We start from the raw sequence: 23,863 nt of genomic DNA on the forward strand, positions 1-23,863 counted from the left end.
AATAATCTTGCCTCACACCTTCAGCAACTTCCATCCTCACCCATGTCTGCAACCAGAACTCAACCAATATCTATACTTCTCATAACACATCATTGAACCAAACTTCTACATCCTGCCGAGCTGAAACAACTAAGGGCAAGATCTCCCGTTTGCTTCAAGAAAGTAAGTCAATTTCTCCAAGTAAAAGACTCCCAGACACCACAACTGGATTTGCTACTGAGACTGCATCATTCCATGTTCATCTTTCCTTTTATTTTTCATGGTACCTCACATGCTTTGAGTAAACAATTAATTATTGCCCTCAGATACTTATTTTTACAAACCACATCCATCTCAGTAAGAGTCCTGTAAGCACTGTCAATCACTGCCAATCACTTTGTTGTGAGCAGCCCATCTCTGACATGGCTGATGTGCTGCCTGCTCCTCTTATCCAATTTTCTTTTCTTTAAAAACTGTGCACCTGATAGCTATTTCATATTTAACCTCTACCCATCACCTTGGAAATATCCAGTGAATTAAAACAGATGTTAATGATCCTTGAGGATATTCCTGCTGCACCACCAAGTTATCACTTTTTTTTCTCTTCCATTTCAAATATTCTATTACTTTATTTCCCATGTTTCAAGTCACTAACAAGTTACCTAGATTTCTAGCTCAGAGTCAGAAATAAAGACAGCATAAAAAGCAAATTGTGAGGAAAGTAGCAACCCATTGCTTCCAACAGTGGTGTTTCTCTATTCATTAGAGACCCATTCCTGTTCTTCATAACTTAGTTTCTCTGCCTAAACCTTTGGGTCAAAAAGCTGCTTCAGACAGAACCCACTGTGTCAGTATTTGAGCTCCCAAGTCAAGCTGTGTGGCAAAGGGCAGCCCCTCCTGCAGCCCAACAACATCCCAAAGCAAGACAAAACATCACCACAATGAAAACCATACTCTCTCTACCTAGGCTTGGGCTTGCACTTGACCTTGTTGAACTTCATGCAGTTTGCACAAGCCTGTCAGAGTCCCTCTGGATGGCATCCCCTCCCTCCAGTGTGTTGATTTCACCACAGTTTGGTGTCATCAGCAAACTTGCTGAGGGTGCACTCAATTCCACTGTCTGTGTCACTGACAAAGATGTTAAATAGAACTGGTCCAAGTACTGACCCTTGAGGTACACCACTCATCACATATCTCTATTTTGACACTGAGCCCTTGGTCACAACTCTTGAGGTGCAACCATCCAGCCAGTTCTTTATGCAATGAGGGGTCCCTTCATTCAATTGCAAACCCACAACCTGCAGACACAATACGGGGAAGGTGAGAGTCCCTGACCAGTCTTTGAAAAACTTCTGAGAAGACTTATCAGGTTGAAAGGAAAACACAGCCTTTACCTAACGGGGAGCACAGCCTCCATCTGGACTTAGTGTTTTCAAAACAGAGTAGAGGCAGGGAAGAAAAGAACCTATACATATATGGCTCACAGATAATGTGACACCAGAAATTATACAACCATCACACATTTGACTGACTAAGTGCAGGGATGCACAATTAAATCAATAAAGTAAATGGTCAATGGAAACAAATTATTCAGAAATGCATAGGCATTTCATCAATGAGTTAATAAATTGGCCTAGGTTCCTTGCAAGGCATCCCTCATGAACTGAAATTCTAGTGATAATCTGTATTATCCTATTTCCTGTAACCACACCTTATCCCTAAATTAACATCATCCCTTCCTCTGATATTGATTTATCTTGGGCCATCCTTCTTCTGTATGGAGATGCAAAATAGCATTAACAAGATTAAATCAAGCACATGCTTTTAAGTAAGCTATTAGTAAAACTCCAGGAAGGAAAGGGGCTTGGGAGGAATAAACAGTCTATTTGATTGTACCACAACAGTAGGTTTTTTTTGCTCACTAGTATGCTTACAGACATGGCTTTTTTTTCTTTCCTGAAAAAATGAATCAGCAGACTGTGTTACTTTTCATACTACAGGATGGTAAAGATGACTAGTGGAATAATTACATTTTGCTATAATTACACATAGTAGTCAATTGTCAAGGGTATGGCAATGCTCTGGAAGTACTTTGAATTCCAAACATTCTGTGTATTCCTCAGACAGTTGTTAAGGCCTTTCCTGTATTGACAAGTCCCAGCCTATGACCTACAAGCACACAAGTGACATGTGGTGCACAAGTATTGCTCCCTCCATGCCAGCCCTAGGTAGAATTGTTGCAGACACCTTTGCATCATGTTCTTAGGCACAGGAGCACTGCAGGTCAAGCTGCAGATGTGCTCAGGTCAGTCATGATAAAGACATCCCAGGGGTCACCTAATCAAGTTGGCATCAAAAGTTGGAAACAAACTGTGCTGGCAAGGGATTTGAGGAGAAAAGAAAAAAGGCAAGGAATGTTACTAGTGACTTTGAGGGAATTTAGGCAGAAGTATTAAGCTTCATAACAATAGTACAACCAGAAACCAGAGTCGCCAGACAGTTGGTTTTGGAACGAGCATGGAAAGGAACTGTGTCCAGTTCTGGGCCCCTCAGTTCAGGAAGGATATCGAGGTCCTGGAGCAGGTCCAAAGGAGGGCAACCAGGCTGGTGAAGGGACTCGAGCACAGATCCTATGAGGAGAGGCTGAGGCAGCTGGGGCTGTTCAGCCTGGAGAAGAGGAGGCTCAGGGGAGACCTCATCACTCTCTACAACTCCCTGAAAGGAGGGTGTAGCCAGGGGGGGGTTGGTCTCTTTTCCCAGGCAGCTCTCAGCAAGACAAGAGGGCACGGTCTCAAGTTGTGGTTTAGGTTGGACATTAGAAAGAATTTCTTTACTGAGAGGGTGATCAGACATTGGAATGGGCTGCCCAGGGAAGTAGTGGATTCTCCATCCCTGGAGATATTTAAAAAGAGACTGGATGTGGCACTCAGTGCCATGGGCTGGTAACTGCAGCGGTTGTGGATCAAGGGTTGGACTTGATGATCTCTGAGGTCCCTTCCAACCCAGCCAATTCCATGATTCTATGAAACAATATATTTGATTGTGAAGAAGTTAAAAAAAGTAAAATCAACATTGCTTTCATTTTTTATCTTCTCTATGCCTCTATAACCATGTTGTGTCTTAGGTGAAGAAAATGCCTTCCCTCTTTTTGCATTGTATTTCAAGAGTACTTGATACATAAATAATAAATAGCAATAAAATATCAGTGACACTACAGGATTTAATCCACTCCATAACCTCAAACCAGACATGAGATGTGGAAGCTGTTTGACATACAAGGACACAAGAGACAGCAGATAAAATCTACATCTGTCTACAACAAAGATGGATCTCAACTTAATTTCAAATACAATCCTCTAAGGATACTCATTCAGAGTAATCAGACTAACAGATCTGTAGTTTGTCCTGTATGATGGATTATCTGAATTTCTTACCTAAAATTTGCATGAAACACGGTGGCTGGTTTGTCTGGACCTCAAACAGGAGATTTGATCTGAAAATTTTGTTTGCACCTTTTGTTGTTCAAAGGCACAAATGTTTGAAGTTCCACTGAAAAGCATATGTTCACCATAGTTATTCCTCAAATGGATTAATGCATTTTGTTAAGTGAAAAGTAAACTTCAGCTCTGCAAGCATAAAGATGCTATTTTCCAAGATTTGTTTTCCACTGTTATGCCATGCAATGCAAATACCAGCAGTCATAAAAATGCAAGTAATCTAATTTTATTTTAAAAGCATATACCTTAATACTTTTATTTTATTGAATATTTTTTAAAACAATGCCTGAGATTCGAGTCTTTGAATCAGATATATGTTAATATAAAAATTTAGGACACATGTTTTTGCTTTATTAATTCTAGCTTTTCCTGTAGTCTTTAGAAATCATGAAGGCCTATCATATTTGGAGAAAAGAATCCTGGAGCAGTATTTGTAACAATAATCTAATTCATTTTCTAATACCGAAAATTAAATGTTGTTATCAACATTCAAATAGGCCCATTCTAATCCTACATTTAACAACATTTAATTTATCAGTTGTGAAATTAACCAATAATGTCATTAAAATGAAATACATGCACTCTCCACAACAGATGCAAATCACATCAGGTCATATTTTACATGGCTGTAAAATCCATCTTTGCTTCTAGACTATTTATTATTGCAGATTAAACAGGTTTTAAAAAACCCAAACAAAACAATTACCTACACCTTTAATGCTTAATGATTAGAAATACAACTTGAAAACCATATGCCTGGATTTTGTTCATGAACATTAAACTGGTTTCACCAAGGTGACAGAAGCATCTGAACTGATGAAGCATCTGAACTGATGATAACAACAAATTATCTCCTAAAAGAAGGGCTCTTTCTCAGTAGGTTGTCATGAACAGTTCAAATCAGAAAAAAGTTTTGTTGTTATTCTTAAATTATATGATACACTTACCCTCCCAGATATCTCTCTAAACATACTTTTAGTCAGATTATTAAATTTATGCAACTTTTTATTCTCTTTTTATTCTTTCTAGAAAATGCCTCTGATTCACCACATGAACATTTTTTGCACTTCTTTTGTAATTTTTTTTCTTTTTTTTGTTTGTTTGTTTGTTTGTTTTTTTAATGCTGCTTTGGAAACAAAATTCCAGGCAAACAAAATCACCAGGCAATAAAAGGACAGGTAGAACAAGTAGGATTTCCCTGTCTCATCAAATTCAATCCAGCACTGCCATAGGAAACATGTCATTATATATTTCTCATAAAATATTTAGCGTCCATTTTAAAATCACACAGGCTTCTTCTTTCCCAATCACAATAATCCTGGAATGTTCCAACGGATAAGAGCACACTTTTAATTTGCAGCTTAAATCTTACAATGGATCTTAAATGAGTATTATTTTTTATCTAAGCACCCTAGTGCTTAGCCTCTTTATATATTGTTTTACTTTCATTTATTAGGCTAAACAAGACAAGCTCTTTTAGTCTTTTCTCAGCAAACCATTTATTAAGCCCTCTGCTCATTTAAGCAGGCCTTCAGCATGCTTCAGACTCAGGTTCATGTTTTTTAGAGATGAGTTATTAGAGTTGCACACAGTGCTCCAGGGGCAGTATCAAAAACTTCTACAATAGCACTGAGATCCTGCTGTTGGCTTTAAATCCTTTCTTAATCAGGCGACCATCTTCGCTCTTGCTGCTGCCATACTGTGAAGCAGGTTCATACATCTCCAGTGTCATTCAGACTGTCTCTGCTCCACATGCAATTGCGAGCCTGAGATGGAGCTGTGGTAGTTGGAAATGGAGTCTCATGACCCTGCTTTTATGTCAAAGCTAGGATGCTAACAGGAGGGCAAGCAGGCTTGTCAGCCAGTGTATAGCTGTCACCTTCCGATAACAACAGTGATTTTCACTTTCACTCTATCCTTCCCATTAACCGGTGTGCTTTTCACCAACTTCTCTGTCCTCTTTCCCAAAAGCTTAAGAGGTATCATTTTGCCACTGAGTGCCATAACATGTTGATCTTCAACAACCATTCTGTCCTCATGACCTCATGTGACCACTTCATACTCTCAATTTCATTTCTGAGTTCACATGGTTATATTTGAAATTCTCCTTGTCTATATTTCACATTTTGTTTACAAAACAGTTCCAGACAGAAGTTATTTAAGCCAAATAGGGGTGGAAATCTGCCTTCTCTTCCTTTAGTGCATAAGCTCCTATACAGATGATCTTCTGCTCTCCATTTCCCGAGTCTTTCACCTTTTGAAATACAATTATGGAACATTTATTTAGAAAACAAAAAACCCACCTGAAAGTGGAGACTTTTTGTTCATCTCCAACTTTAAGAAGTCAACTACTGATCATTCTAGCAAAAGTCATTTTTAGTCCCCAAATCTACCAGCAGATGTTTTACCATTTGCAAGAACAACACTTAAAATACTACTTCTCGTTTATTCAGAGACTGTATGCTGAAACTTTATCTGCCATCCACCAGTCAGGTATACCTGGGTTCTACCATTTAGATAGCATTTTTTTCCTTCATGTACAAAAACAGGAACCCACATCAGTTTTGTTTGCAGTTTATTAGAAACATATTAAGTTATTTCATATTATATTTTATTTTTTATTGCTACAATTCATAGTCAGAGCACGCATTGTAGTATTTCTGTTCGATCCTTGCCTGCCTCTTTGCCACATTCATTAGTAAAGCTGTAAAAATCTGTTTGCATACCAATAATAACTGGTTTAGTTATTCCATTTTCCTTCCAAGGCTCTTGTCAACAAAGCATTCCAGTTACTCCTTGCTGACCTTATCCAATTTTCTAGCTGGATTATGTATGTTTTCCAACCACTGCTCCAATCCACATTAAACTGTACTTCCCTTTGTTCCACACTCTAACTCCTTTCTTTATCCTCTAATAAATAAAGCAATCTTATATGCTTTGGAGACATAATTAAGCTTATCTAACCATATTTTGCATTTAAAAGTGAACTGATTTACTGGACACATGTGGCTGAACTCAGTAGCTAGGAATAATATTGATCGTTTCTCTTTGCCAAGCCTTTCTACGCTTTATGGATAGTACTTTTCATCATCTCATACCTTATTTTTATTCATACACTGAAAGAGAAAATAAACCATTCTTCTTTTTTTCAAACCTAAGCATTGAACTGAAGTCAAATGACAACAATAAAACAGTAATAATAATAAAAAAAAATCTCTGACTCTGCATTAGACTCCTACCAAAAAGCTTCTTTAGCTTACTCTAGCTGCAAATGCTCCGATAGAAAAGTGGTCAGTTCTGTCTTTCCCCCTTAAACTTTAGCAGCTCATGTTTAAAAAGATTTTATTTTTAATTATTTTGAACTAAACTGGGGAATTTAATAACAAATTGCCACATTTTTCATTTTAATAAGGTCTACATTTCAATATAAATGTATTAATTCAGTGAAATAAAAATCCCACATTTTTATCTTTCAAATCTGTTCTGTTTGTTTGCGATAAAATAGTAATAGTAATACAAAAGGTAACTGCTAAATACTTCCTAACCACTGAAAGGTACATAGAGGACACTATATGTTTCTGAAGAGGGTACTCACAAAAGTGCCTGACCAGCAAACTTCAAGAACTGTATTGTGTGTGAGCACAGCAACTAGAAAAGCCGTTCTGTCTCATCACGCTTCTGCTTGCAGTCATAGGGTACTACATGGTACTACATCCTAAACTGTCTTCTGATGCATCATCAAAAGCCAAAGATGGGCTCCCTGCACCCAGGTACATGATTTGTTGAAATGACAGTGATTGCATAGCCTCATCAGTATCACTTTCAAGGACAGGTGGCCATTTAGAAAGCATGGCTGTGTCCTGTACAACTCATTATTACACAAATACATTAGTTAATGCATTGTTGAAAACGCCATTTCAAAGCCTGTCTCTTTTGTCATGCTTTAATTCAGATTTTTGGGTCCAATTGTAATGCTCTTACGTAAGTCAGACAAAATTTCCAGCAAGAAAGGATTAGGTGCAGTCATTTTAAATGAGTGAATCATTGTAAGTAGCGTTGGAAAAAAAAATAGGAGAGCAGAAAGGCTTGCTGTGGGAAGAAATGAATGATCTAGTTACAGGTAACTGGATAGGAAGGCATTGTTCCTGTATATTATCTTATGGGCAACTTCTTTGAAAGTGAATTTAACTAAAGGAAAGAGAGTGTAAACACTTCTAAGATGATTTAGGGACAGTTCATCTGTACAATATTTTCCAGTATTTATCAAACCATATCAGATTTACCTTAACCTTCCAAGGCATCTTGAGTTTGCTACAAAAGTACATGATATAAGTAATAAATAGTGCTCCCTAAGGAACCTTAAACTTTTTATACTATTTCCTTCCTGAATCTAACCACTCATACACTGGTGCCTCTCTCCCACTCCACCACTCTACTTCTGCCACAATTCTGAGCAATTTTACATAAGCTGTCAACCCATGCCTATATTTTTTCACACCAGACAGAACCAGCTTCAAGAATAATCTGTCAAAATATGTCAAATGCAATTGTTCTCTTTCCCTTATCACTTTATTTCTCTACCTGAGCATCTACTTGCACTTTGGGTCTGCCAAGAATTTAGGTATAAGCACTGACACAAAAACTCCTGCACCAGGCTGACCTGTGTTCAGGAGGGCACAATCACAGAGGAATCACTGACTTTCACTCTAAATGCCATGTAGTCTCTGTTTCCTCTCCTAAGATGCTCCTGTTCAAAATCCTGAAAGCCTCATCATTTGTCTTAAGAGCTGAAAAGTTTGTGAATCCATTGGTTACTTCACTTTAATAAGCAGAGGTGAACTGGGCTATTTTCATGGCTTTTGGGCTTTTCTGTTCAGATAGCTGCCTAGGGGGAGGACCCACCCTGAACATCCTGCTGCAATCAGAGGAACTGCCATTGACTTGGATGGGAGCAGCACTTCACATCAGGACACCAGTCAGATGTGCCTCCTGTAGACCTGCTGCATGGCATTACACTTTCTTTGGAAGCCTGATGCCATGGACTACAATCAAAACTTTATCACAGGCTCCAATCAGTTGGAACAAACTGCTTATTTGTGATGAAAAATTGTTCAGAAAATCTTTCCAGTGAAGCAAGAAGCTTGCTTTATGTTTGAAGCACCAAACATCTGAAGGTTTACAGCTAGTAGAGTGTTCTTCTACAGAAGGGGGGCAAAACCGAAAGAAAATTAGTCTGGCCACTGACAACTATTTGCACTGCTGAGGGCACATTCATTCCAAGCACATGAAAATCCACAGAAATGGTAAAACCGGAGGGCTACCCCCTTGGCTGGACTGTTTCTAACTCTTACTGGATCATGGGAATGACTGTGGCAGATACTTGCTACCCACCAGCCCAGGGCTGCAAACCACAGCCAGAGCAGTGCAATGAGTGGCACAAGGACTGAAGCATGCAGAGCAGTTTAAACTTGGTAATTAAGGGCAGGATACCTACTTTAATCAATAACTGCCTAAGGCAAGGAGGATTTAGCTTGTCCAAACACTCAACAAACTACAAGACATTTGTAAACCTCACCTTGCCTTCTCCAAGGCAAAGCAGAAACTGCTCCAGCAGTTGTAGGGAAATCCCTTGCAACACCCTGACCCTCAGGCAAAACTACATTTGTTTAAGGTCTGGTGGATACACAGCTTTTTTGGAACATGGAGCTTTTAACATAGAAAAAACTTCAAAGAGTTTCTGATCCCCTTTATTCTCACTCTCATTTTATTCCAGCAGTAGGAGAATTAAACAGAAGTTGAACTATGATATTCCCAGTTTCCTTCCAGCATATATGCCCCACTTCCAACCAAAAGAACCTGGGAGGACATCAAGATATTGCCAATATTACCTTGTCAAAGATTTTTTTTAATCACTCTAGAGACCTTCCCCACATTCAGCTGTGAAAGAAATCAATGATGACAGATCAGAAATGCACCTCTGCAGAGGTGTTAGGTATTGAGGAAGTACATTTAATTTCCTATGATAAGGACCTGTGATATAAACTTGCAATAAGGACAGGATATAGAACACATTGTGATGCCTGAAAGAGCTCCATCACTGTCCACGTTACAATTTCCACTGGGAAATTTATCTTGAAATCCCAAGAAATAGATCTGTGCTTGATCTGAAGATAGAATGGGTACTGTTGCTTCCTGTAAGTGCTATTATCCCATTAGATTTTCTAGGCAAAGGCTGATATTTTCCCCCTCAGAAATACTTTTGAGGCAGGATCCAACTAAGTCACCAGTGGATGCAGGGAAAGGAGATGGGACCACAAGGACCTTTACAAGGCATTATTCCTTCCCTCTGTTCACAGCAAATTGCTCAGTACAAACTCAGTGCTAGTCCTACAGGAGTCCCAGCTGGGGAAAGAAATATCCAGCACAGTTGTTAGTCTGTTGCAAACCATAGGCAGGTCTCCAATTTTGTCCTCTTCCTACAAATACCATTTCAACGGTGATCAAAACATAAAGTATCTAAGCCACTAATGTATATTGGCCTTATTTTATTATGTGTCAAAACAGCAGACAGTAAATAAAGCAAATGGAAAACTACCTGCATATTTATATGTCAAAGGAGTCTTTTAAATGCCAGGAAAAAAATGGACTCGGGTCAAAATAAGTAATTGTATTACAGGTTTAATCACTACTCTGTTCTCTAAAGGTGTTCTCCCACTACTGATCTTGAAGGGAGCAAGGTTGTTTTCAGCTCTCAAAAACAGGCATTTCTTGAAAGCTATGTTTTTATCAATTAAATGAAAATCTGGTCATCTTAATGACTAATTTAAAGTAAATTGCTAATTCCTTACCTGAATGGTTATTATCAATTAAGTGCAAAGTAAATACTTACTAAATTAGTTGTTTCAATTGGATTAACAGTTTCTTGGACACATTATATATGGCAGCAGCTGCTGCTGCAGAATTTGAACAAAATAGTCTTAACACCTGTAAATTGACTGTAAATATATTCCAACTTTCATTGCAGTTACTTATATTTTAAGCTCCTTGTATTATTTTCTGTTCTTCACCTGATGAAATTCACATGAAAGCTTGGTCAAGGATGGCATAAACATAGATCATCCTATTTTAACTTCAAATAAAGCCATTTTAAGACATTAAAATGATGAAACCCTTCCCCCCAAAAAACCAATCTAAACCAAACCAAACCAAAAAACCCCACCAAAACAAAACCAACCAACCAACCAAAAAACAACCCACAAAAAACTACCCCCCAAAAGACCCACCCCAGAAAAACCCCAACCATGCACTCATTACCAATAAACTTATTTTTCCAATATCTTGCTTTTAGACTAGAAAAATACATTTCCCATGTGCATGTGCTTATCTTATCACACTCACTTCTTCTTGGCTGCAAAAAATGATAGCAGAACTGATATGCTGATGTGTCAGGGAAATTTTTCTATTTCTTTACAGTTCTTTTTTCTACCCTCTGCTGATGTTACCTTTGTTTCTGCCTCTTAAAATTCTTATCTTTGTTCTAAAGTTTAAAAAATTTAAATTTTTAAAGTTTTAAAGACTATCCGCCTTTTTCTTGGTTTACATTCCTCATTTTACTCTCCCCTGATATTTCATTTTTCTCTCTTAACTAATTTCATCACATTGAAGACTGTTTCCATTTCTAATCATAACTTCAAATCTATTTGACAACAAGTTAAGGATCTTTTTTTATTTTTTAATCAAAGACCATCACAGCATCTTCAAACAAAGGAATCCAACGGCACACCAGAACACAAAGTAACTCTCACTGGTCCTGAGACTCACTGGATTTTAGCCAAGATTTTGATAATCTTCCTGCACAGTAAGCTTAGTAAACCTTATTCCAACCCCTCTACAGACTGAGCAAGGAAAACAGCAGAACTGAAATAGAACAACAGAGCTTCATCCCCCTCTGCCCTCCCCTGGTATTTCCCTGCCACTAATGGCCTTCTTTCAAAAATTACATCTTAGGTTGTGTTTCCTCCTGGTATATGTGAATGCAACTTTTATCATCTTGGACAATTTCTGAATAGTCCAAAAACCCCAAACCTTTTCCTTTGCATGTTTTTGACCAAATCAGAATTCAGTGAGGAAAAATAATTGTCTGTTTCAGAAGCTGCACTTGAATTTTGCTGTTGATTCCACCTCCATCTTATGTCATATCAAAACTCAAAAGAACCTGGCACTTCCATGTTCATTAATACCAGTAAATTAAAATGTGGCAGCAATAGCTCATCCTTTATTTCATGGACAAGCTACAAAAGCATTTAATTTTTCTACCTGAAAAACACATCATTTATTTCCTTTTCCATTTGGAGGCTTGTAGAGCACTCATCTAATTGCATGAACACAAAAAGATCAAACCTAACCTTCTTCCATCTGGATTGTCATCCTTGAGGTTTTGTAACTGTATTGTAAATTAAGTGTAAACACTATGAGGGTAACATATGAGGGTAAGTAAAGATGTGGGTGCCCTGGTTAATGTGCCCAATTTACTGTGCCTTTTTTAAGTTCATAGCTGTGTGAAAGATAAAGAAGCAAAGCTGTGTCAAAGAAAAAGAAGCAAAGTCTATGGTGGCCTTGGTGAATCTGGAGTTCGGAAGTTAGAGAGAATATTCCTGAGTAGTTCACCTGTTCCTTTTAAAGCAGAGAAAAATGGACCAAAATAATTGCTACATGAAAGCATGTCAGAAGCCTTCCTCCTCTGCCTCCTCTTCCTCTCCAGACCACCAACAAACCTTCCTACTTTTAAATGGGCAAGAGGCTGCATCTTTTCACTCTGCTTCTGACATGCGAGCTGCCTCCTTTTTGAGAAGATGCACAACAGAATAATTTGCAGGCACTGCCAAGCTGCTTTGTAAAAACTGTAGCATATGGACTTCAGGGATCTTCTTGGTTAATGAGTAGGTTTGTGTTTCTGTTGTTGGCCCGAGTTGTGCTTTGGCAAGCTAATGGGCTCTCTCATAACAGAATAGAGCTTACAAATCCCATAGAGTACTTGGGATGAACTTGGACTATGCAGCAACATTTGATGAGCTGCAAGGTTGTGGGTTCTGCAGCTTCATTAGGAACTGCTCTAATTAGCAGTCCATAGGCATAAGCACCAAGCTTTGTGCTCCAGGAATAAATTTTCTCTTAAATTCACTAAAAAGAAAAGATGAATGTACAAGTCCTACTTACATCTAAAAAAACCTATAATCTGAGTCTTCAACTACTAGTACCATATTAAATCTGTCTCTTTTGTGTGAGGAGGCTTAATCATGAAACAACTCTGTTCAATGTCCTTCTCCAGATTAAGCTGTCACTGTTTAAAACACCTTTTTTTGTTCCTTGCACTGGAAATGAAGTTAATTCAATGCATTTCAATTTTTTTAACTTTTCTGTTATTTTCTCCATCACTAGCTGACAGACCAGAATAATGACTTCTTTCAAAGATTAACACCAGATTAAATTTTTTATGACTCTTGGAGGTAACTCAAATGTCTACTGCAGTATAGCTTCACCCTTTCCCCTCCTTGGGCAATAACCGATGGAAAGGAGAAATAAATCTCATACTGCAACATAATATGAAATGGAAATTGGATGCAAAATTAAAATACCACCAGCGTATTTTTTTTTTATATGGTGCACTGTTTTCTTGCACATTCTACTGTCTGGTAGTTGAGCTTCAGCTAAGGCACTTATGAGAATAAGAAAACAAACTTGTAACCTGCAAACTGTCATTTCAGACTAAAGCAAAAGGAACAAAAGGAAGACAAACCACCCCTAATAAAAGTGTGATCTCTTAGTTTCTATATACTATCTCCCAAAGCTACATAACAAGCAGAAAATTACTGCAAAGGAAAACAGCACTTTTTAAAAAAGGAAGGAGAACCTGGTCAAATTGCATTCTTTATCCTACTAGATAAATTAGGGCCTGACTGAGGTCCTAATAAACATAAACAGAGGCTCTCAATGACCTCAAAACTCACTGAATCTGAATAATATTGTATTGATCTTAAAATATAAGTAGGACTTTGCTGGTTTTTTTAGGTTCAAAAGGAGTGATGTGCAACACCAGAAAATAACACAAAGAACATGTTACTGAAAATGATGCAGGGCTGTATAACTAAATTTGTTTGGTGGGTTTGGGATTTTTTTCACAAATCTCATCTGCATTTAAAGAGATATATTGTTTTCTGGAAACCGCTACCTTGGTGAAAGCATCAAAAGTGGTATTAGGAACGGGATGGAGATTTATCTTTGTTTTGTTTTTCACCAGCCATTATACATATATTAGCTCAGCAGGAAACAAAACATCTGTACAGGCTCTGCATAATTTTAGACCATAAATTTGACAGCATATACAATTTTCCATTGGTTTACCCGTGCACACAGACACTACAGAAATGACATGTGCAACCATACAAATACGATCAGAAGGGGAGTGAAAAAGTGACTGAAGTATGTTCATCCACTATTTACACAATACAAAAAATCAGGAGAATCAAATGAGACTATCAAAAGTCAAGATCAAAACTAAAAAAAACAAAAACCAAAAGACAGATATTCTCCCCAGTAAACACTTAAACTGGGGAACATATTTCCACAGTTCTTTGGTGGATACTTGCACAGCCTCACACACATAGTTTGAAGAAAAGTGTATAGACTAATTCTGGGAAAAAATAAATTAATCTATGAAGCAATTAAGCATGAAAATGCTACCTCTGACTTGGGAGAACTTTAAGCCTTATATTACTTGGAGATAAAAAATAAGATCAAAGAACCATCACTGCACATGCATATGCTTTTAAAGATATTCTGTAGTGGCCTAGCTCTGCCCAGACACTGAATGCACTTTTTGTCTGGCTTATTCTGATTGTATGTCATATTCTCCCTTACAAATGTGCCACCAAACACAGTATCTATTACCAGTTTATGACATTTCTGCAACATTATGCAACATTACTTTTGTTTGGCATGAATAAGAGACCTGCATGACACAAATCACCCATACAGCTGACTTTGAAATGCAATCTTGACAAGACCTCTGACACAATATTCAAGAATAGAATCATCTTACGAAAGTTCCCCTTGAATAGTTATATGACTAAGACATACAGATAGCTTCCAGCCCAAAATCCTAGGGCCATATTGAGTCACATACAGTTTGAACTATGAATAACAGGACCATTTTAGTCCTATAAATCCCTTTAACTTGATGAACCTCTCTTTATATTAAGGCACTGAGGCTCTTTCAATGAATGTACATTAGTAGAAAAAATTACAACTTACAACTTGGTTCTAAGTCCAGGTGGCACTGGGCACCCTCAACATATCAGAAGTCAAACTGAGCTATGTACAGCACTTTTTACAGTGGTAATAGATGTCTTCAGCAGGACACATAAAACAAAGTATTCCTTGAAGACTTAAGTGGTGATTGTCAAGTAGGAGTAGTCTGTTCAGCATCAAGATCTGTTTGAGATCCACCTGCACAGCCTTTACAGCTCCTTTTAAAATCTTAAAACCTCTCACAAAGAAATCAAGCCCTAAAATGAACTGTGTTTTCTTAGAAAATTATTTTCTAACAAGAATGTTTTAAATAAGTTAAACTTCTTAATATCGAAAGTCTTAGAGATAAAAAGTAAACTAAAAAAGAGAAACCCTTAAATATAAGTGAAGGAAACCAGTTAACATTGTGAGTTCCCAAAATTATTAAAAATTTTGGCCTCAGAAAGCAAGCAGAAAATACGACACTAAAACATGCAGTTTAGCCAGAACTTAGCAATGTACAAGTACTATTTCACTACTCCAAACACATTTCATGAATCTAATTACATGTGCATCATTGCCAAACAAGAAGACAACACCCATCCCTTTCTATAGGCCTGATAAACATTCAACCCTGAAAATATAATAAAAAGGGAAATGGAAAGTGCTATGTCTGCAGAATTGTGTGCAAAAATAAGCAGCTGTACTTGACTTAAAAAGAAAAGAGAACAAGGAAAACAGTGGACTTGTAAATGAGTTTGCAGTATTTAATTACAGATCTGAAGCAGAGCCTCCTAAGTCTACAGAAGCCCTTTAAACCACACGGTGTTTGCAGAGTGGAAAACCCAAATCAGATTTTTAATAAATAGCATAATTTGGATTTCAAAGGGTACTGGATTTAACATTCTGCTTCTAGGTGTAAGTAGAGATTTTAGATTTTGGTCTCAAAACTTCAGAAACTAAGTCTTGTCTGAGTATTAACAATACAAATTGCTGTTTTAACTTTGAAGTAATGTTTAAAAGGTTTCAATAATAGAAACATTCCACTAAAGCAAGAAACAGATGAACGTGTAATGATAGAAATATCACCACATCCCCTCTCTATTTTTTGCAGTGTCATTTCCAATGCACTTCAGAATATACAGAGAAATATTGCCAGCGTATCTATTATGGGATCATATGAACATGCATATTTATGATGAAGGAAGGAAAACTCTCCTTGATACCAGTTTAAACGATGACAGAAAATATATGGAATAAAGAATATTGAATTGTTATTCTTTATCCTTCATTTATAGTACAATTCGATTTAAAAAGGAAAATTTAAACATGATATTCCAATTTCAGTTGTTATGCAGTTTCATCCAGTTTTAATATTATTTAACTCTGTAAGAAATTTTTAATATAAAGAATAAAAGACTAAAAGTACCTACTTGGCAAGGCAGTGAGGCAAAACCAAGACTGCAGAAAAGCTGGATAACCTATGAAATCATGCTTACTTATTCCCTTCCAAAAGCATAACACACCTACTCTCTCTGTTACACATCCCACTCATAAGCACTCATACACAATTACTTTCCAGCACAACTGAAAAGAAGCATTTTTGCCTTTAGATCTCTTTGGTATAGCATGCCACACCTAAGAGATAAAACTGATTTATCTGCTTCATATTTATGTACTTTATTTCAATACGATCCCTCAACACAGTGGCAATAATCCTCCTTTAAAGAAAATGGAAACACTTGTCATGTTATCCTTGGCTCTACTAAAACCACTGGCTGAATTGGCTTAAGCAAAACCCATTGGCTTCAGGAATACCAACAACCAAAATATCAAAGGAACCTCCAGCTCCTTTAGCACTGCTTCCCTTCACCTGGAAGACAACTCACAAAATGTTGGGCTTAAAGGATAGAAAAGTTGGAATGATTTTTCCCTGTGTGTCACACATAAAGGCAGATAGAACTGCAGAGGGTGAATACCTCTCAGCACTTGCTGCTTGCTTCATTTTCCTTCGTATTTACTCCGTGCATTTAACAGCTCAGCCTTTCTGCTGGCCATAATGAGTTACTTGGTTATACATGTACAAAGGAATACAATCCCCTACACTCCCATTACTCTGCAGGTCACAGTGATGATACAGTCAGACAGCAGAGCTCTGGACATACCCCAGGTGAGCACCTCCAAAAAGTGTCACTTTTCCTTTGTATAACATTTAGGAATAAGTTTCATTAGGTATTTATGAAAAAAAGCAAGGACCACCAAGACATGAAAATCTACACTACAGTCTAAAATACTCTACACAGAAAGTGTGAATTTTGATGAATCCCAAAGCTATTGCTACAGTTTAAGTCCTTTTTAACCCTGGCCTAGCAGCAGCTCAAGCCAGGTGCATGTGACCATGAAAATTCAGGCAGGATTGCACTGCCTGGAGGAAAGGTACAAAGGTTGCTTGTCAGTACATGGGAGCAGCAGCATTTGGAATGCCAAGAGAATATTCTTGTTATTTTGTGATGTGGACCTAGTGCCCCGAAAAAGTTTACCTAGAGACACGTTTCAAAGGAAAAGTAAATATTTAGTTCACAGAATCACAGAACTACCTTGGCTGGAAAAGACCTTCAAGACCATTGAGTCCCAATGTTAACCTAACACCAGCAAGTCCTTTACTAAACCATATCCCTAAGTACTGTGTCTATAAGTCTCTTAGATAGCCGTGTCCATGCCAAAGAGAGAAGTGCATTTTGTGATTTCCCCATTTACTCACAGATCACGAATTTCGTAATTTCTGATTCATGAATTTAGTGATTTCATCAGCCTGTGATGAATAGCATTAATCCAAAGATTTTTCTTTTTAATTGCCAAACTGTAAACTAAAGATCTCCAAGCATTTTTTCTTTAATAGTTTTCCCAAGACAGCCATCACATATTTCTCCTTTCTAATCAACAAAGTAGAACACAGAAAAAAACCACATAGTTCTCAAAAAGGGACTAAAAACCAGTCCTTCACACTCCTCCAATTCTCCCCTCACAGTCTGAAAACTTTTCTTCCAACCATTTGATCCCAGGTCCATCAGGAGAGATTTAGAGAAATTTCAGCTTCACACTTCAAATGAGCAGCAGGCATATCACAGACCTCTGAATCCCCTAGCTCAGAGGATCAAACACTGCTCTTGTAAGTGTAGCCACTGCAAAGGCAAGCTGGTACACTGAGGTGAACTCTAAATTTGCAGAAACCTTCTGTCCAAGTTGTGATAGTCCAAGACTGTCCAAAAGTGTGCTAAGCACAAAATTCTATACAGGTGGGCAGGCAAAGTTTTAAATGCAAGATAGTCAGCTATCAGCAGAACTATGAGTAAGAGCAAAGAAATGTGAATTTACATCTATGTTGCTTGCTGGAAATGTGGTGACTACACTGGGAATAAATTAATGTATGCAGAAATGTTTCCAAAAACCCATTAAGGATGGCACTCCACTGTTGAAGCACAGAAGTAGTTGAGGCATAATTCAGTGCTTCAGTGGGTGATGAAAGAGACAGATGTCTCCATTTGCAGCTTCCTGCTAAAAAGGTATTGTTGTATCATACAAAAATCACAGAGAAACTCTCTCTTCATATGGGTGCCAACCATGGGAAGTTAATCTTTATTTCTCTGTATCTCACTGAGGAAAAGAAGTCACAGATTTTTCAGGAGTTTTATCCTAGTTTCTAGTTGCTATAATCTCTGGCAACATAAATTCCATTTCTTGAGCTGGTGCTAAGAAACTTCACCTTACGCATCACTCGGGCAGTACTACACCTCTTTTATTTACTTTAGGCATTAGTAGAGTACCGGGCAGAATGGAACATGTAAGCTAGTAAGGTGCTTCACAACTGAAGCCTCAAAGAAACCAATGGAGCCAGAATCACTTAATGACCAAAGGGGGCACTAATAGGTTGGATCCTACAATGCTCTAATACACACAAACTCATCAAAGACATTTAATTTACCTTGACCTTGTAGTACTCCTTGACTTCAGGCTTAATGGAATCAAAATCACCACTGATGTAATCAGGCAAGAAGCTGAAAGAAAGCAGTAAGCAATGAAATAAAAAATTAATCCATCTTATTATATTTAATATTTGTTCTCTCAGCGTTAAGGAATACAAGCATTAAGCTCTCAAGGGAATAGGAGTTAGTTAAAAGCATGTTAAAACAAGAATTGATATGAGGTGATACAAAATAAGGTAACAGATGAACTGTAATACTTACAAATCTAGTGTCTTCTCTTTGTTGAGGGATCTAGACATTGCTGAGATGCTCATACATCTCCTTGGGTCAGTAAGGCAAGACTTGTATAGGCATGGTTCTATAAAGATAACTTTCTAATATCTTTCAAATGTATCATTCAGTCAGCATAGTGTTTGAAAAAGCATATCTGTGTGCTGCACATTGAGCCTTGGAGGATATTAGAAGATGATGATAAGGATGCTTCTTGGGCAGCTGGTATGTCAGAAGTGTTAAAAAAATGTGTAGTTTAGTTGCTACTGGTGTTAGCTTGTCTCTGCTCTTCTTGATTATTAAAAATACTCTTCTTGTTTATTAAAATACTCCTCCCAAAGTATAGGAGCCAAATGCTCAGTGTTTTTAAGTTGTATCTTGGATATAAAAATTACGTATGAACTTAGTGTCAAATCCTAACCTAATGATGCAATTTATAACAAATCCTAACCTAGTGATGCAATTTAGAACATTGTGATATTTATCTCAACTTGCTTCCTATTGCTTTTTCAATTTCAGAATACTTCAATATATTTATTATATAAATTCTTACCAAATTCATAATAAAACTTCAACTGTGCTACAGAAAGAACAGCTTAAGAAATTTTTTTGAAGATAAAAACCCCACAGAAAAAAAGGATGCTTCTACACACATGGTGGGGGGGAGGCCAATCCCTTCTGCATCAGGTTTTGTCAAGGACACAGAAACCAACTAGAAGAAATGCATCAACTTCAGTGCTCTCTTTTATTTGCCCAAGTTAGAATAGTTCAAAACCAGCAAAAACTAACCAGAATATCCAATATGCTCCTTCATCATGAGACTAACCGTTTGAACACACACAAAATACCATATTTTCAAAAGTTACATTTTAAATTGCTGCCTTTTTACCTTTCTACAAATTTCTCAATAAAATACTGAGAACAACAAATCTAAAAAACAACAGGTGTTCTCTTTCAGATTATTTTAAAAGTAAACTCACTCCAGGTGTAAAGTGGTGGCCCTAAACACAAGCCCTGGAGGGGTCTCAGCAGATTGGGCAGAACAACAGCCAGGTGTCACAAAAAGCCCACTTGGTATGACACTGGCTTATGAAAAAGACAGTGTCACAAGGTTGTTTGTCTTACCATAAATCCTAAAATGTCTTTGTATTTTCTCTACAGTAACTACAGACTGCAGTGCTTTTAAATAGTTAAACATTTCTTCTGAGTGCTTCAAGAAGCATTAACTGGGAGCAGAATTAGCCAAAACAGTCTTTTCTCAGAATCAAATGTTCCTCCATTGCTTTTGCTCTTATCCAAAGTAAAACCAGTTCCATGATAAAAGCTAGCTGAAGTTCTGCCTCAGTTTTTACAAGCAAAAGAAGTAACAATCACAGCTGCACCTTCTCATGTGCTCTGCCAGGGCTCCGAGCTCCACTGCCTGAATGTGGCTCCACAACAAGGAAGTGAGAATTCCCATTTCAACACATACTTTCTCTAAGAAGTTCACTTGTAGCCGCAATAAAACCAGAAATGACTAACAGAGAATAAGGAATCGTGGGTGGAAACTTAAAAATTTAGCATCACATTAATGAACACAAAGAGAAGAATTCCTTATTCTTTTCTTTCCCTTCCTTTTTAGAAATACTAGAAACAAGGAAATTTGACAAAGTCACTCCTAATCCATTTTAAAAATATACACTATGAAACATCATAAAATGCTTCAGCTTTATCTTCAGAGGATGGCTACTCTTTGTAGCTCATTGACTATGCAAACAACAAACGCAAGCCAACATTCAGCCAAGAGTCAAAAGCTGCAGTTGACTTTGAGTTCTGTGACAGAAATTGCTTCATTGAGGTGAGCAGAATTCAAAGCTCTTCTTCAATTAATGCGAGTGAAGAAGAATCATGGTATGATAAGTTCTCCTAGACCAAATAAACTCAGAGAATATCATCACTAGATGATACAGAAAAAGGGGAGAGAGTTGAGAGACATAAATGGAAAAAACTCTCATTATAAAGTTACTTAAGAATATTTTGCAAAATTTGCTTTTCACTTTTTTGCTTTGGTATACTCTTGCATTAACTCCAGGCTACAGGCTAGTTCAGGAGAACAGGCTCTGAATTATCATGTATCAAGCTTACTACTATGAGAGTGGAAGAAATTATGTTGGAAAAAAGTAAGACAAGAGGCTCCTCCATAAAGTTTGAAACAGCCACCCTTATTTTTTAATATGATTTTAAATCAGTTATTATATTAGCCTAACCCATGCTTTCCTACCCTTTGACTTGAAATTCAGGAACAATTCTTACTCTGTAGCATAACTGTATTGTAGATGACACGTGTGACACATATGGCACGTATCCGCTAGGGAAGGAGGTTTGCTTTTTGCCCATGATGGCAAGAGATGCCTTTAATTACTTTTCAAAATGTAAATAAAAATTTTAATTACTAAACAGTCTAGATGATGCAGTCTACTACATTTCAGAACCATGTTTTACCAGCCTCAATAGTGATTGTTACTGTGGATATAAGGTCATGACATATGGTCATGATATAAGGTTCGTTCTCTGCTGCTTTACACTGACGTTTATCAGGGCGGAGGCAACCCTATAATCCTAAAGGGACCAAAAATACAAAATTAATGTGAGATCAGCCTAGTCTATCAAGACTTTTCTAGAGCTGTCAAGCAACATAACATGAGGCACTGAGAAACAAAAAAAAATAGGCCTAGATGGAGTTTTTCTTTCTCTTCTCATTCTCTTTTTTAGGGAGTTAGGTGGTTTTTTTTTTTAACTGTCTGTTTTGTTGGGTTTTTTTTATTTGGCTTTAGGTTGTTGCTTTTTGTTGCTTTGCTTTTTGTTCTCATCAGGGTATTTGAGGGTGATATAGCATCCATCTAAAATGAGGATGGAGTCAGAAGGGCCTGGAATGATTTCAGATAAGGACCTGAAGGTACTTCCACAGCAGACTGCTTATGCTTCATGTATATAACTTTTTTGGAAAAAAAACCAAAGAGTTTCAATATGAAACCTTTAAAGTTTTACCTAGCTTGCCACGAAAAAGCAGCACTATTTCTCACAAGTTTTGAGATGGATCTGAGCTAGGATGAATGTTGACTGAACAGTTTAAAGAAGGTTCAGGATTCTGAGCTGAAAAGCAGGAGGAAAGAAAAGGGATTCCAGCTAGTTTGCTATAGTTTTGAGATATACTAATAAAATTTTAGTCACCAATATTATAAAACAGTAATAGACTCTTACCATAGACACAGATTACAAAATAAACGGAAGCTATTTAAATTCTGAGGTTCTCATGCTAAACAAGCACAACGATGCCTTCTGCCTTCAAGAAAGCCATCTAACAGACACAGCATAAGTCAGTCAGTTTTACTTTTAAATATTCAATGCTAATGAACAGCATGCTAAACTTAAAACACCAGAATACTTGGTTCTTAATTCAGTCACTTTAAGAATTCAGTGTGGAGTGGTAAATATGCCTTTTTTATACAGTTATGAAAAAAGAAAAGAAAAAAACACACATCACATTTAGGCAGTATATGATGAAAAAATTGTGCTGCCTCTTCAAATAAATTGCTCTGGCATAACTGTTCAGTTCTGTCATTAATTCAAAGTTACAGTTTCCTAGTACTATTGACTTTTCTTGTGATGTAGCTCCTTTAGCACATAATTGTCTGCAATTAACCTTTTTTAAACAAATGTTAACATCAGAGACATGAACATTTAAAGGCACTATCTGCAGTACCCTTTGCTTCCTTCAGTTACAGCACAGAAAACAATCCCACACAGACGAGCCGTACGTGTCCCAGCTGTGTCATTTGAGAGCACAAAGTGGGTTCCCTATGCTTTTCATTCACTACTAAAAATAAATTTCAAAACGGGTGCCTTTTACCCTAGACTAACAGACACACAAGCTACTTCCCAGTAGAAAAGATGCAGTGAAGATAAAATGCTGCTGATTTAACATGAAGCAAAGTCATTAAAATCTGCTTTGACTTTCATAAGCATCTAGCAGTTGGCAATACAGAAGACAGAGCACTCTGGCATTATTTCAGGATAAATATTAAAATCACAGTTTAACAAAAACCCCCAACCATATAAAATTAATACCCCAAAATCTGTATTTGCTAACAGTTAAGATGCATGTTCAGCTTGCCCTACTTACTGTTGGTCTTTATTAGAAAGGTGATTGAGGAGCTGTTCTCATCAGAAAGGTGTAAAGTCTATTAAAAGTACTTTTAACTGCTGTGAAGATCAAAATGTCTTTTAAACTTCTAGACACATGTACAGCACAGGTAGGTCCCACTTATATTTTACATCCAAGCAGCATACTCAGCTGCCCCCCCTAGCTGTACAGAGACAGCAAGTTCCTTTGAAAGGTGAAATTTCAGATTGCAAGATATATTCAGTTAATATCTATCCAGTCTAAAAATATGTGCCCAGTATTACCAGCAAGATTACCACAACTATGGGCCACATCCGAAACTCAGAAGCCAAAGTCTAAACACCAGTACAATTAAAGAACTTCTAAGCTGCCATTAAAAAAAATAAACCAAACAAAAAACCCCAAACAAACAAACAAAAAACCCAAAAATCCAAAACAACTCACACATTTTATTTTGTTTTGGTTTATTTTGAACAGATCACACAAAAGTTTCCACAAATTATTATTTTCATCAGGGCTCTAAAAAACAGCTAAAACACAGTCCTTATCTCCTCCACCCTCTACTTCCCAACCAAGACTCTCTTGAAGTCAGCCAGCTTACTTTTTTTGACTCCATGGTTCACATCACTGTTACATGAATGCATAAAGCCTCTCTTACTACTGTATATTTGTATAAAGGTGGCACT

General features: G+C 37.3%; 1 protein-coding gene across 2 annotated transcripts in view; it reads right to left on the reverse strand.

Annotated features, from left to right (window-relative positions):
- TPK1 (thiamin pyrophosphokinase 1) overlaps positions 1 to 23,863 on the reverse strand; it is a 299,665-nt gene that overhangs the window by 137,604 nt on the left and 138,198 nt on the right. For both annotated transcript variants that reach the window (XM_071736206.1, XM_071736207.1), the window contains one exon: positions 18,745 to 18,817. In XM_071736206.1, coding sequence (XP_071592307.1) covers positions 18,745 to 18,817 — 73 coding nt within the window. The remainder of the gene's footprint in view (positions 1 to 18,744; positions 18,818 to 23,863) is intronic.

This window comes from Heliangelus exortis, chromosome 2, assembly GCF_036169615.1.
Source record: "Heliangelus exortis chromosome 2, bHelExo1.hap1, whole genome shotgun sequence".
Lineage (NCBI taxonomy): Eukaryota > Metazoa > Chordata > Aves > Apodiformes > Trochilidae > Heliangelus > Heliangelus exortis.